General features: G+C 58.3%; 1 protein-coding gene across 4 annotated transcripts; it reads right to left on the bottom strand.

The window, feature by feature from the left end:
- Window positions 1-233: 233 nt before the first annotated feature.
- On the bottom strand, window positions 234-7,194 carry ZNF740 (zinc finger protein 740). 4 transcript variants are annotated; one of them, XM_029074157.2, is made up of 7 exons: window positions 7,133-7,194; window positions 5,288-5,595; window positions 4,268-4,417; window positions 3,457-3,585; window positions 3,058-3,178; window positions 2,806-2,924; window positions 234-2,608 (listed from the first exon to the last, which is right to left on the bottom strand). In XM_029074157.2, exons 2-7 carry the CDS (start codon window positions 5,294-5,296, stop codon window positions 2,519-2,521), a joined length of 618 nt encoding a protein of 205 aa, XP_028929990.1. In that variant the 5' UTR covers window positions 5,297-5,595; window positions 7,133-7,194; the 3' UTR covers window positions 234-2,518. The 4 variants fall into 4 exon arrangements, with proteins under 4 accessions (XP_028929990.1, XP_039769242.1, XP_028929991.1 ...); XM_039913308.1 differs by having other exon boundaries at window positions 3,457-3,543; XM_029074158.2 differs by lacking the exon at window positions 7,133-7,194 and adding an exon at window positions 6,977-7,054.
- Window positions 7,195-15,252: the final 8,058 nt, after the last annotated feature.

The following is a 15,252-nucleotide window of genomic DNA, read 5'->3' as shown; positions in this document are numbered from 1 at the left end:
ACGAATCCGCCGACTCTTGTACTGACCTCTCCCAGGCGTGCTCAAGAGTAAGCGCTCAATAAATACCATAATCGTAGTAAGTGCTTAACGGATACATCAGTCAAGGAAGCAACTCTGCTCCTCGTCCAAACCCCTCTCTCCCCCCGTCACAGAAGTAGAGACACGAAGTAGAAAACCCCCCCCCGGACTTTTATTTAAATATCCTAACTAGGTCACAAAGGAACAGACGGTACTTCCATCGTAAAAAGATACAAGTTTATAACATCTTATAAAAACTACCATTTAAAAGGGTCCTGCTCCAGAGAGCTGGCAGCCCCCTGCCCCTCCCACCCCACCTCCCGTCCATAGCAAAATAAGTATATTAAAAAAAAGGGGAGGGGAAGGGGCCGAGCGACACCATCAGTAGCTGAGCAGGCGTGGGCCGGGCCTGGGTCCCCGGACGCAGAGGTAGAAGGGGGAGGGGTTGGGAGGATCGTGCCAGGCCCGAGGTGCCCCTCCCCGCCCCCCAATCGTAACAGCTTCTCCCTGGTGGTTTCCTGGGGCTGGGAGGGTCCCCGCCCCCAAAACCTCAGCACCTGCTCCAACGGCATGACCCCCGTCACTCCCCCGACCCCCCACGGCCGTCCTCGCTTCAGGACGGAGCTGAGGCCTTCCCCGCCGGGAGGCGGGGAGGCTCAGGGCTACCGGGACGGAGCCCCCCCATCTCCCCTCGAACCCTCCCCCCCAATCCTGCTTCTCCCCAGAGCTCCCGGGCCCGACGGGCCGACCGGGCCGTGCGAGAGCCCGCCTGGGGAGAGCCGGGGGCTGCCACCGAGGGGGGCGGATGTCGGGGAACTCCTGGGTTCACAGTACGGAAAGGCCCACGGGAGCAAACCTTTGTCGGGGGGAAGAGCGGGACGGTCTGTGACTGAATCCCCACCCCACCCCGGAGGGAGGGGGAGGGCACACCAGGGGTGATGGGTACGTGAGTGAATCCTAGGGGTGATGGATGAAGTATACGTGAAGGAACCCGGGGGAGGGGTGTGTGTGTGACCGTATGTATGTGTGCGAGACAGAGACAGAGAGAAAATTCCTGGTGTGACAGATGGTTTGTGTCTGTGAGTGTGAGAACTCCCGGGTGATATACATTGGGGTGTGGGGTGGGAGAAAGAGAGCCAACTCCAGGGTAATAGATATGCGTGTGTGAGTGTCTGTGAGAGACAGAGAGAGGAAAAGAGACAGAACTTCAGGGATGAGAGTGTGTAAGTGTGTCAGAGAGAACTTCAGAGTAAACGGGGGGGAGGGGGGGAGGTTGTGTGTGTGTGTGTGTCAGACACAGAGGAAGCGAGAGAGAAATCCAGATCTTTCAAGTACACCTCCGCCCCATCTCTGAGCGGTCCCTCCCCTAACAGTGCTAAGTAGCTCCCCGCCACCCTCCCGCCCCGGCCTTCCCGAGGGGGGTTTCCCCCAGTCTAAGCCGCGATGCCTACCGTCGCTCCCCCCCACCGGGCCCTCAGCATCTTGGGGGGACGGGGCGGGGCCGAGACGCACCCCCCGATTTGGGAACAGAGTCCGGCCCGCCGCCACCCAGGCAGGTCACGCACGCCAACCGTGGGAGCGAGGGCAGGGTTGGGGCGGGGGCCGTCTCTGACCCGGAAGACCAGACGCCATCTCTCAACCCCCACCCCTCAGCAGTGTCCCCGGGGTCAGGGAGCTGCCGGTTCCATCCAAAGACCCCCCCCCCCCCGGGGTGACCAGCGGTTCTCCCGGACCTCTGCTTCTGCCCACACCGGCGGCCCCGCTTAGCCCCGTGTGCCCAGGGGCGGGGAGGTGCCGGCCCGGGCCCCGGCCCCTCCCCGTGCCCGGTTTTGGCAGAAGGCACTTGAGCCGGCCCGGGCAAACCCAGTGGGACAGCCGGGCCCGGGGTCGAACCTACGTGGGCCGGTGGCCGCTTCCCAGCGGGACGCGGGGCAGGGGGTGGTCGGCCGGGTCCGGGCCCACCCTCTCCGCGAGCGTCCGGGGTCGGCTCCTCTCCCCGGGCGGCTGTGGGGGCGGGGCTCCGCCGCCGACCGCCGCGGGGGGCTGCCGGGGACGGATTCTGGGCCTCGACGGCTGCTGGGCGGCCCCGAGAATCCCCAACCCCGTCTCCCCCTGCCATCCCAAGATGGGGCTCAAATTGCTTTTGGATTATTTGAAATTTAGAAAAAAACAAGAGAGGAGGGAGGGGCAGAGAGGGGGAAAAAAAAAAAGGCAAGATCTGGTCCTCTCCCCTCCCCCTGCCCTCTTCATTTCTCCCGGGGGGTGGGGAGTCCAGGGCTCACGGCTCAGTCTTGCAGCCTCGTGGCGGTAGATTGCGGCGTCAAGGGAGGGGGAGGCCGGGAGGGCAGTCGTCCCCCCGGTCCTCGCCCGCTCCTCGCCCGCCGGCGCCGGGCTAGGGTGGGGGCTCGGGGTAGGAGAGGAGTCGGGGGAGAGACGTCCCGGCGAGGCCGGATCCGGGCGGCTCGGTCCCGTCCGTTCCCGCCGCCTCGGCCCCCCGCGCCTAGAGGGAGAACTGCCCCTCGGGGGTCTTGGAATGGCAACCCTGGCACATCCGCTTGTGTCTGAGCAGCCGGTCTGTGCGGGAGAAGCTCTGGGGGAGGGACGCCCAGAGACGCCGGGGTGGGAGAGAGAAAACGAGAGAAGCCGGTCAGCCGACTGGCGGCCGGCGCGCCCCGTCGCCCCAGTGACCGCCCCGGGGAGGAGGCGGGCGCTTGACCTTGGAACCCCAGGGACGGCGGCCCACCCTCCCCCTCGCCGGGCCCCTCCCCTGGGCCGGGGGCCGGGTACCTGCTGGCAGCGCTCACACTGGTAGGGTTTCTCCCCGCTGTGTACGCGTTTGTGGCGTTCCAGGTGGTACTTCTGGATGAAACGCATGTCACACTCGTCACACTCGAACGGCTTCTCGCCTGCGGCGGGAGGGGAGGACGACGGGGTGACTCTCGGCGGGCGGGCGGGCTTCCGTCCGGCCGCCCGGCCGTCCCCGCCCGGCCCGCCCGCGCGGCCCCCCGCCCCTCCCCGGGCCCCGCCGCCCCCGCTCACCCGTGTGAATGAGAATGTGCCGCTTGAGGTGGTAGCTGCTGCGGAAGGCGCCGAAACAGTGCTCGCAGATGAAGTTCTTGGGATTCTTGTGCTGGAACGAGCCGTTCTGCTCCACCACCACCTACGGAGCCGGTTTTGGGGGGTGGGGGACAGAGACGGTATGTGGGGGGGTGAGGGGGGAGCGGTCCGTCACCGGTCAGGGCCCATCGCCGCCCCCGCCCCGCTCCAGAGCCGCCGGGGACCCTCCCTGGGGGACAGCGCGGCCTCCACGCCGCGGAGGGATGCCCTCGATGACGCTGGTCGGGGGCGGGGGCCTCGAGCTGGAACCTCAGAAGCCCCCCGCCCCGCCCGCACCCACCCACCCCGCCCTCCCCCGGGGAGGGGGTCCCGACCACCTGCCTTTTTAAGGGACTTTTTCGAATGCGAGGCCTCGGCCGAGCTGCCGTCGTCCTTGCGGCTCCGGGACTTGTCCTCTTTCCGGTGTCCCTGGCGGACGACACCGGACCCTCTCTTGCTGACCATCTCTCCCTGCCGGACACACATCAGACCCTCTCCCATTGACCATCTCCACCACGCCGACCACCACCCCCTCCCACCCTCCCCGGACGCGTACTGGTCCCGCTCTTCCCGGGCGCCTCCCCCGAGCCCCCCGCCCCACCCCGCCGGGACCCCCGCCGCTGGGGTGTGTGGAGGAGGAGGAGGAGGATCTGGAGAGAGGCTCCGGCTCCTCCTTCAGACCCAGGAAGCCTCGGGAAGGGGATTGGGATCACTCCCCTGCCCCCCCAGCCCGTGCCAGGGCAGCAAGGTAACCATCGTAATACCGATAACGACAACGGGACTTGTTGAACGCTTACTACGTGCCAAACGCTGTTCTAAGCACCGGGGTAGATGCAAATTAATCCGGTCGGACACAGTCCCTGTCCCACGTGGGGCTCCCAGTCTTCATCCCCATTTTCCAGATGGGCCCAGAGAAGCGAAGTGACTCGCCCAAGGTCACGGAGCAGGCAAGTGGTGGGGCCGGAATCAGAAGCCAGGTGCCCTGACTCCCGGGCCCGGGCTCTATCCCCTCGGCCACGCGGAGGTCAGGCCGGGGGCGGGGCCGGGGCCCGGGAGAGGTGGGTGGGAGGAAGGGGGCGGTCGGGCCTGAGGCCGGGGCCCGGGCCGACCGAGCGCGGCGCCCCGCTCCGCCCCTGCCCGCAGTGGCCCCTACCTGGCCGGAGCAGCGCAGGGCGTCAGGCCCACCGGCGTGCTCGCCGTTCTCCGCCTGCTTGCTGGCGATCTGGCTCAGCATCATCTTCTTACTGGCGGCGGTGGGCACCAGGCTCACGCCCGCGAGGCCCGCGCAGGCCAGGAGACTCGCCTGGGGGCGGGCGGGGCGGGAGGCCAGAGGGGAGAGGGTCAGCCGCCGGCCCGGGCCGGGGAGGCGGACGGGCCCGAATCCGCCTCCGCTCCGGACCCCCCCTAGACTGGGAACTCGCTGTGGGCAGGGAATGCGTCTACCGCCTCAGTTCTATTGGACTCTCCCAAGCGCTCAGTACAGTGCTCTGCACACGGTAAGCGCTCAATAAATACCACTGATCTCTAGCTCAGAGCCTTATTGAAGGCCCATCTCAGACTAAGCCCCGCTTTTCCTCATCTCCCACTCCCTTCTGCGTCGCCCTCCCTCCCTTCGCCCTCCTCGCCCCCCCAAGCCCCACTGCACTTATTCATTCATTCAATCGTATTTATTGAGCGCTTCCTACGTGCAGAGCACTGTCCTAAGCGTTTGGAATGACTTATGTACACATCTGTAATTTTTTTTATTTCTATTGATGTGCCTCCCCCGCTCTAGACTGTGAGCTCGCCGAGGGCACGTCACCGTTTATTGTTGTATTGTACTTTGCCAAGTGCTCAGTACAGTGCTCTGCACACAGTAGCGCTTAATAAATACGACGGACTCAGATTGGCAGCTCCTCCGGGGCAGGAAAGGGATCTCCTCCCACCAATGCCCGGAACATTGTAAGCGTGACCCGTCTCTCCCTTTAGGTGTGTGTGTGTTGTTGCCTCCATCCTTTTGGCCGTCCTACAGTACCCTAGAGAGACGTGTGTGTACGTGTGTGTTGGGGGGCTGTGTTTCCATTACGCCCCCCGAGCCGCCCCACAGCGAACAAATAGCCCAGGGATCTGCGGGTGGGACGGGCTTCTCGCCGGGGGGCGAGTGTACGGTGCCAAATCGCCGCCCCCGACTCACCTGAGCCATGTTGTCGCCCCGCTTGCCGAAAGTCAGAGTTCAGTAGCCGAACGCTCCTGCCGTCACCGGGAACGCAGAGCGGAAGGTTCTTCAGGGATTCATTGCGACCGTCTCCCGCCGCGGGGCCTCCACCTGCCCGCCATGTTGGCGCCTGAGGATGCCAGCCAACTTCCGGTGGTCTCCAGGCCAGGGAACGGAAGCGGGCGAGGGGAGAGGGGCGGCGCGGGCAGACACTCCCAGATTCCTCTTCTCACACCTGCCCAATCCTCGCCCGGCCCGGGCTGCGCGATTCCTCTGGGTCCAAAGACCTGCAACCGGACATTCGTTCATTCGATCGTATTTACTGAGTGCAGTGTACCGAGCACTGTACTGAGCGCTTGGGAGAGTACGATATGACAATAAAAGGACACATTCCCTGCCCACAGCGAGCTTCCAGACGCAGGGGCCGCCATCAGCGGCGAGACGGAGTAGATTTAGCCTGAGGAGAAGATCTTCCTGGGGGCCGGCCACCATGGAAGAGGTGATAGCTGAGGGCTCTGGGGTCTCCATCCCCAGATGGACACTTTCATTCATTCAGTCGTATTTATTGAGCGCTTACTGTGTGCAGAGCACTGTACTAAGCGCTCGGGAAGTACAATTCAGCAACAGAGAAGCAGCGTGGCTCAGTGGAAAGAGCACAGGCTTAGGAGTCAGAGGTCACTGGTTTTCAGCCTGGCTCAGTGGAAAGAGCCCGGGCTTGGGAGTCAGAGGTCATGGGTTCTAATCCCGGCTCTGCCGCTTGTCAGCTGTGTGACCTTGGGCAAGTCACTTCACTTCTCTGGGCCTAAATTCCCTCCTCTGTAAAATGGGGATGAAGACCGTGAGCCTCACGTGGGACAACCTGCTGCCTTTCTATCTACCCCGGCGCTTAGAACAGTGCTTTGCACATAGTCAGTGCTTAACAAATACCACCATTATTATTATTCTCTGGACCTCGGTTCCCTCCTCTGTAAAACGGGGATGAAGACCGTGAGCCTCACGTGGGACAACCTGCTGCCCTTCTCTCGACCCCGATGCTTAGAACGGCGCTTGGCACATAGCGCTTAACGAATTAGACTGTAAGCCCGTCAAAGGGCAGGGACTGTTTCTGTTACCGATCTGTCCATTCCAAGCGCTTAGTCCAGTTTTCTGCACATAGTAAGCGCTCAATAAATACTATTGAATGAATGAATACCAATATTACTATTATTCTAATCCTGCCCCCCCCCCTCCTGCCACCTTGGGGGATGGGGGGGGCACCCGGTGACCACCGGAAGTCCCCTTTTGAGCTTCCCCGGCCTGTGATTGGACGAGCCCGGCGGGGGGGGGGGGGGGGGGGGGGGAGGGAGGGGGCGGGGCCCGTCTCCACCAACCCCCGGGGAAGCCGGACGTGAAGCCCCACAATGTGGGGGCCGGTAGGGGGCGCGCGCCCGCGGGGCGCAGGGGGCTGGGGGCGCGCGCGCGTTGCGTGCGCGCCCCCGCGGGGCCCGGGCGGCGCGCGACGGGGGGGCAGAGGGAGCGCGCGCCGCCCCCGCTCCTTCCCCCCTCCCTCCCCCAGAATGCCCCTGGCGCGCGCGCGCTCCCCCCCCGCCCCCCTCCCTGCGGGGCCCCCCGAGCGCGTGAGGGGCGCAAGGCGCCGCCCCCGCCCCCCCCCCCCGTCGGGGCTCCTACCTGCCGGCCTCCGCCTCCGCCCGCTCGCCGGCCACCCTGTTCCCCCCCTCCCCCCACGCCGGGACGGGGCCAAGTTTACAAACAGCAGCCCCGGGCCCCGCTCCCCCGGAACTACTCGCCCCCCCTCCCCCCCACCCCCTTCGCCGCCCCCCTCACCTCCGAACGGCCGCATCCACTTCCGGCCCCGACCGAGGGACCGGCCGGGGGAGGAGGTCACTGAGGGGAGAGGCGCCTGCGCAGTCGGGGCGGCGGCGGGCGCCGGACGCCATGTTGGAGCCGGGCAGGCGGGGTCACGTGGGGGCCCTGCGCATGCGCGCCGTCCCCTCAGGGACCCGCCTCGCGTCTCTGGCCGTCCGTCCATCGAATAATCGATCAATAAAGCCTATTTAGCGAGCGCTTAGCGTGTGCAGAGCACTGCACTACTCGTTGTGGGCAGGAATGTGGCTGTTGTTTTAGTGTATTTTCCCAGACGCTCAGTAGAGTGCACACAGTAAGGGCCTCAATCAATACAATCGAATGAATGAATCTCCCCCAGCGCTTAGCACAGTGCACTTAACAAATACCACAATATCAATAATTATATAATATTATAATATATAATTATATGATTATTATTTCCATCTAACAACCTTGGTGGACACATCGGCTTAAGAAGGAGGAGCAGCGGGGTTCAGTGGAAAGAGGCCCGGCTTGGCAGTCAGAGGTCATGGGTTCGAATCCTGGCCCTGCCCCTTGTCAGCTGGGTGACTGGGGGCAAGTCAGTTCACTTCTCTGGGCTTCAGTGACCTCATCTGGAAAATGGGGATGAAGACCAGGAGCCTCACGGGGGGCAACCTGATGAGCCTGGATCTCCCCTAGCAGCGCTTAGAACAGTGCTCTGCACATAGTAAGCGCTTAACGAATACCAACATGGTTCTAAGCGCTGGGGGAGATACAGGCTCATCAGGTTGTCCCTCGTGAGGCTCCCGGTCTTCATCCCCATTTTCCAGATAAGGTCACCGAGGCCCAGAGAAGTGAAGTGACTTGCCCACAGTCACACAGCTGATAAGTGGCAGAGCTGGGTTTCGAACCCATGACCTCTGACTCCCAAGCCCGGGCTCTTTCCACTGAGCCATGCTTTTATATAGAGCATTTGTTAAGTGCTTACTCTGTGCCAGAAACTGCACTGAGTGCAGGGGCAGATTCAAGGTAATCAGGTTGGACACAGTCCCGGTGTTAAATGGGGTTCACGGCCTTAATCCCCATGTTACAGATGATGCAACTGAGACCCAGAGAAGTGAAGTGACTGGCCCAAAGTCACAGAGCAGACAGGTACAACTGTGTGGCCAAATAGAAAGAGCCTGGGAGTCCGAGGAGCTGGGTTCTAATCCTGGCTCGGCTACCTGACTGCTTAATGACCTTAGGAAAGTTGCCCACCTCCAATTGCCTCACTTTCCTCCTCTGTAAAATAAAGATTCAATACCCATTCTCCCCCCTACTCAGACTATGAGCCCTGTGTGGAACCAGGACTGTGTCTGAACTAATAAACTTGTGTCTGCCCCAGTGCTCGACACATCGTAAGTGCCTAACAACTATTATTGTTATTATTATTGTTGTTTTTATCATTATGAATAGCTCAGTATGCAGAGAGGGAAAGTACCGTAAAGAGAAAGGCAAGACACACCTAAACACACAGAGACATATGAAGCAGAAGAAGGAAAACAAAAGAAACCTAAATTCCCAAACCTATAATCGCAATAATTTTAGGGGAGGTGTGGAGGGGTACCTGGGGGTGGAGGCGGAGAGAGGGGAGAATAATTAGGGAGAGAAGAGAAACCTGGAGCATTTTAGCAACAAGAAGCCAAAGACCCTGGGGATGGGGGAGAGAGAGAGAGAGTTTAGTGGAAACATGTGCCTGGTAGCCATAGGACCTGGATTCTAATCCTGGCTCTGCCACTTGCCGGCTAGGTGACCTCTGTGCCTCAGTTTTCTCAATGGCAAAATGGGTGTTCAATACCTGTTGTTCTTACTTGGACAGTGAGCCTCATGTGGGACAGGGACTGTATTTGGTCTGATTAACTTGTATCTACCCCAGTGCTTATAACAGTGCTTGACATAGAGTAAGTGCTTAGCAAATACCATAAAAAAAAAGAAGGCTGGGAGTGGAGAGGACAAATCTGTTCAAATGTACTTCAGGGCACAGCCTTTACAGTTATGATCATTATTATCAGTATCTATTGAGCACCTACTGAGTGTAAAATCCTGTATAAAAGAAGGGCTTGGGAGTGAAAGGATGCAGTTTTTTTAATGGTATTTGTTAAGAGCTTACTATATTCCAAGAACCGGATTAAGCTCTGGGATAGATACAAACTAATCAGGGTGGACACAGTCCATGTCCCCCACGGAGCTCACAGTCTTAACCCTCATTTTACAGATGAGGTACCTGAGGCCCAGAGAAGTGAACATTAATAATAATGAAGGTATTTGTTAAGCGCTTACTCTGTGACAAGCACCGTCCTAAGCACTGGGGTAGATACAAGGTAATCAGGTTGCCCCTGTGGGGCTCACAGTCTTAATCCCCATTTTACCGATGAGGGAACTGAGGCACAGAGAAGTAGCTTGCCCAAGGTTACACAGCAGACAAGGGGTGGAACTGGGATTAGAACCCATGTCCTCTGGGCCTCGGCTTCCTTATCTGTAAAAGGGTGAGTCAAAACCCGTTCTTCCCTCCTGCTTAGATTTTGAACCCCTTGTGGGACAGGATCTTTGTCTACCCTGATTAATTTGTACCTCCACCAGCCCTTTGTACAGAGGAGGCGTTCAATAGATAACACAATTATTAACAGTGTCTTCCTCTCTGTTTGAAAATCTCCACCTTCAAGCACTAGAGGGCGCCCTTCACGTTGGCATTCATTCATTCATTCAGTCAGTCAATCGGTCAGTCAGTCATTCATTCGTCTTTACTGAGCCCTTATTGAGTTCATAGCGCTTACTACGTGCCAGGCACTGCACTGAGGGCTGGGATCAAGGCAAGATAATGGAGTTGGACACAGGCCCTGACGCACAAAGGTCTCACAGCTTGAATCCCGCTGCCTCAATTCCTCTCTGCCAATTCTCTCCTTGACCCTCTCCAATCTGGCTTCCTTCCCCTTCGCTCCGCAGAAACCGCTCTCTAAAAAGTCGCCAATGATCTCCTTTTTGCCAAATCCAACTGCCTCTACTCCGTCCCAATCATCCTGGACACCTCACTGCCTTGGGCACTGTGGACCACCCCCATCTCCTGGAAACATCACCCAACCTCGGCTTCACGGACACCGTCCTCTCCTGGTTCTCCTCCTACCTCTCTGGCCGCTCATTCTCCGTCTTCTTCGTGGGGTCCTCCTCCACCTCCCACACCCTCACTGTGGGGGACCCTCAACGTTGAGTTCTGGGTCCCCTTCTACTCTCTGTCTCCACCCATTCCCTTGGAGAACTCATTCACTCCCAAGGCTTCAACTCCCACCTCTAGGCGGATGATTCCCAAATCTCGTCCATCTCGCCGCCGATCCCTCGCCCACGACCTGCCTCTGGCCCGGAACGCCTTTCCCCTTCATACCTGATAGACGATCGCTCTCCCCACCTTCAAAGCCTTGTGAAAATCCCATCTCCAAGAGGCCTTCCCCGACTCAGCCCTCATTTCGCATACTCCCTTTCCTTTCTGCATCACCCTTGCACTTAGATTTCCTCCCTTTATTCACCCCACCCTCAACCCCACGGCACTGATGTCCGTATCCATCGTTTATTTTGATGTCTCTCCCCCGCTCTAGACGATGATGATGGTATTTGTTAAGTGCTTACTACATGCCGAGCACTGTTCTAAGCAATGGGGTTGATACAGGGTCATCAGATTGTCCCACTTGGGGCTCACAGTCTAGACTATAAACTCCTTACGGCGAGAAGTATGTCTAGCAACTCTGGCGTACTGTACTTCTCCAAGTACTTGGTATGGTGCCCTGCACACGGAAAGTGCTCAATAAGTGCGATCGATCGGTTGATTGACTGATTGATCCTTCTGCATGTAGGGAGGACACCCCCCCCCCAATCCCCTCCTCCCCTCCGGTCCCCGGGGCCTTCTCCCATGAGACCAGCCTCTCCCAGCCCCTTCCATCCCATTTCCTCAAAGGCTCAGAGGGATTTTCCAGCTGTAAAGTCCCTAAGGTTTCCCTGCTTGGGAGCCTCCTAGGTCCCTGGGGCAACGAGCCAGGGACAGGACTCAATTCGGCTCAGCCCTCAGTGGCTTTGGGCCAGGTCTTTCCAGATGGAATATCCCCCCACCCCACTCCTGCCCCTCCAAAAAACCTTTCTCCCCCACCAATTGGTGTCTGCTTGGTCCTGGTGCTGCAGGGACCCCCTGCCCAGAAATGCACTAGAACCTGTTCTCCCCTGTTCCTTCTCCCCAACACCCTCCCCTCATCTTCCTCCACCCCACCTTCCTTCCCTAAGAATAATAAGAATAAGAATTGTGGTATTTTCACTCATTCATTCAATCATATTTATTGAGCGCTTACTGTGTGCAGAGCACTGTACTAAGCGCTTGGAGAGTACAATTCGGCACCAGATAGAGACAATCCCTACCCAACAAGAGGCTCTCAGTCTAGAAGGAGGGGAGACAGACAAAACAAGTAGACAGGCTTCAGTAGCATCAAAATAAATAAATAGCATTATAGATATCATTTGTTAAGCGCTTCCTATGTTTCAAGCACTGTACTAAGCACTGGGGTGGATACAAACAAATCGGGGTAGACACAGTCCCTGTCCCACAGTCTCAGTCTCCATTTTCCAGATGAGGTAACTGTGGCCAAGAGAAGTAAAGTGACTAGCTCAGGGTCACCCAGCAGACAAGTGGCAGAGCCGGGATTAGAACCCATGACCTTCTGACTCCCAGGGCCGTGATCTAGCCACTAAGCTGCACTGCTTCTCCCCCTCATTTTCCTCCTTCCCACCTCCCTCTCCCCACCTCCTTCTCCCCCCACCAACTTCCCTTCTCCCAACTTTCCTCCCCCACCATCCTCCCCCCACCTCCCTCCCTCCACCTCCCTCTCCCTGACCTTCCTCTCTCCACCTCCCTCTCCTCACCTTCCTCCCCCTGACCTTTCTCCCTCCACCCCCCCCCCTCAACTTCCCTCCCCTCCACCTTCCCCCCATCTTCCTCCCCCCCACCTTTCTCCCTGCACCCTCTAACCTGATGACCTCGTCTCCGCCCCCAGCGCTTAGAACAGTGCTTGGCACATAGTTAGTGCTTAACAAATACCATCATCATCATCATCACCCCCACCCTATCCTCCTCCCCCCCATACACACACCTCCCTTTCCCGGAACAAGGTTGGGGCAGCACTGAGGGGCTCCCCAGGAGAAGAGTGAGGAGGAAAGGAGGAACGGGACGCAGAAAGGAAGGCTCTCAGGAGCCGGAACAGATAGGGATTGCAGCGGGAGGGAGCTGGGTTAGACCTAAGGGTGGACTTCCCGATTTTCGGGGTGGGCAGGTGTTGGTTGGGAGGGCAGCCCTGAGTCGAGTTTCTGTCCCCTGGAGCCAGGAATGCCATCTGTGGGTCAGGCCCCGGGTGGCTCAGGACTTCCCCAGTCCGGCGTGGAGGCAGGGGGTTGGTCTCTGAGTCCCAACAGTTGGTTTCCCCCTTCCAGCCCAGGGGGGAGGGGAAGAGTTGGGGGCAGAGGGTGGGGTGAGGGGGTGGAGGGCCGTGGCTGACTTCTGGCCTATTTTACTTTTCCATGTTTTCTCTAGGAAAAAACCCATTGTGAAACTTGTTGAGGGCCAGGAAGGCAGTTTGGCTGGTCTCTGGGTCAGGAGGGCAGGTGGTGTTTGTGAAGCCAAGCTAACCGATGGAGAGAGATAAGCCCTTTGAAGATTACATTTCTTTTCAAAAGGGTGATGAGGTGGAGTCTATCAAGGTCTAAGCCGGCTATCAAGGCCACAGCCCGTCTGGCCTGGGCACTGACCTGGAGAAGATCTCCGATTGGGGGTGGGGGGTGTCTCTGCCTGTGGGGGTCTCGGACTGGAGGGGGTCTCTGAGCAGCTCGGAGGGGGTCTCTGACTAGAGGGGGGTCTCTGAGCAGTTTGGAGGGAGCACTGAGGCTCGGAAGGGTTAGAGGGTTTCGCCGTTTGTGGACTCCCTTCCTCTTGTCGCCACTGCTTATCGCAGTGAGGTCTCACGCCAAGCAGCGTGGTCTAGTTGGAAAGAGCCCAGCCCTGGGAGTCAGAGGACCTTGGCTCTAAGCCGGGACCTGCTGTGTGACCTTGGGCAACTCACTTTACTTCTCTGCTTCAGTTCTCTCATCTGCAAAATGGAGATTCAATACGTGTTTGAATTCTTTTTTTATGGTATTTAAGCACTTACTATATGCCGGGCACTGTACCAAGTACTGGAGTAGATAAAAACTAATCGGGTCCCATAGAGTCCATGTCCTACACGGGGCTCCCAGCCTTAATCTCCATTTTACAGATGAGAGAACTGAGGCCCAGAGAAGTGAAGCAACTTGCCCAAAGTCACACAGCAGGCAAGTGGTGGAGTCGGAATTAGAGCCCGGTCCTTTTAGCTCTCAGGCCTGTGGCTCTATCTACTAAGCCACATTGCTTCTCTCTCCTACTTAGACCATGAGCCCATGTGGGACCCGATGATCTTGTATCTACTCCAGTACTTAGTGCCTGGCATGTAGTAAGCACTTAAATACCACAATTAGTTTCATTTTTATTATTAATAATAACTCGTAAGGTGCAGGGCCTAGAGAAGCAGAATGGTGGGGAGGGTGACTGTCTGGGTGCCAGCCCAAACCCCTCACCATCGTCACCCATCCAAGCCCCTTCCTTCCCCGGGCCCACCGCTCCTAACGAAGCCCCCCGGTGAAGCTGATGATGACGACGATGATATTTGTGAAGCGCTTACTATGTGTTCTAAGCGCTGGGGTAGATCCAAGCTAATCGGGTTGGACACAGTCCCTGTCCCGCGAGGGGCTCACAGTCTTAATCCCCATTTTACAGATGAGGGAACGGAGGCCCAGAGAAGTGAACTGACTTGCCTAAGATCACACGACGCGCCAGCCATCTGACGGAGCCGGGAGTGTCGTGAACGGCCTTGACCCTCGGATCCGGGGCAGGGGTGAGTTGTGGCGGGCCCAGCCGGACTGGCAGAGGCCGACGGGCACCTGGGCCGGCTGCCACCCTGGCCCGAGCCGCGAGACCAGAAAGACCCACGGCCCCAACTCTGTCTCTGCTCCATCCCACAGCTGTCATTTATTTATTTGTATTAATGTCCGTCTCCCCCATCTAGACTGTCGGTTCGTCGTGGGCAGAGAATGCATCTGCTTATTGTTGTAGCCTCCTCTCCCGGGTGCTTAGTAAAGTGCTTGGCACATAGGAAGCGCTTAAAAAATTCCATTAGCAAAAAAGAGGGCCGGACCGGTGCTACTGTCCACGTGCTGACTGAGGCGGGGGTATTCTATTCACTCATTCGTTCAATCATATTTATTAATATGAGCCCCACGTGGGACAACCTGATCGCCCTGTATACCCCCCAGCACTTAGAACAGTGCTTGGCACATAGTAAGCGCTTAATAAACGCCATCGTTGTTATTATTAATAATAACAACTAATAACTGTGGTATTTGTTAAGTGCTTATTACGTGCCAAGCACTGTTCTAAGCACTGGGGTAGATACAAGGAGAAGCAGTGTGGCTTTGTGTAGAGAACACGGGCCTGGGAGTCAGAAGGTCATGGGTTCTAACCCCGGTTCTGCCGCGTGTCTGCCGTGGGACCTTGGGCAAGTCACCTCACTTCTCTGGGCCTCAGCGACCTCATCTGTAAAATGGGGATTAAGAGTATGAGCCCCGTGTGGGACAAGGACTGTGACTCACTTGTACCTACCCCAGTGCTTAGAACAGCGCTTGGCACATAGGAAGCGCTTAACCAGATCCATAAAAAGAATTATTATCCTACAAGTTAATGAGGTTGGACACAGTCCCCGTCTCACCGGGGGCTCACAGTCTTCCTCCCCATTTTACAGATGGGGTAACTGAGGCCCAGAGAAGTGAAATGGCTTCTCCAAGGTCACCCAACAGACGAGTGGAGGAGCCGGGATTAGAACCCATGACTTTCTGACTCCCAGGCCCGGGCTCTGCCCACTGGGCCACTCTGTTTCTCTCGCTTCTACTTTTGCCCAGCTGGACACTCCTTAACAGGGCCGGCGGGGGATGGGGCACGGACGGATGCTGGGAGCAGGGCTCGTCCTTGGGGGGGGGGTCTCAGT

Source organism: Ornithorhynchus anatinus, chromosome 10, assembly GCF_004115215.2.
Source record: "Ornithorhynchus anatinus isolate Pmale09 chromosome 10, mOrnAna1.pri.v4, whole genome shotgun sequence".
Lineage (NCBI taxonomy): Eukaryota > Metazoa > Chordata > Mammalia > Monotremata > Ornithorhynchidae > Ornithorhynchus > Ornithorhynchus anatinus.
This window is presented reverse-complemented; position numbering and strand designations above follow the sequence as displayed.

Bases quoted from the DNA above. Each gene is read 5' to 3' on its own strand.
- ZNF740 (XM_029074157.2), bottom strand. The intron at 3,179-3,456 runs GCAGGTGGTCGG...CCGGCTCCGTAG, and splicing joins CGAAAAAGTCCCTTAAAAAG to GTGGTGGTGGAGCAGAACGG. The intron at 2,609-2,805 runs GTACCCGGCCCC...TCCCTCCCCCAG, and splicing joins AGTGTGAGCGCTGCCAGCAG to AGCTTCTCCCGCACAGACCG.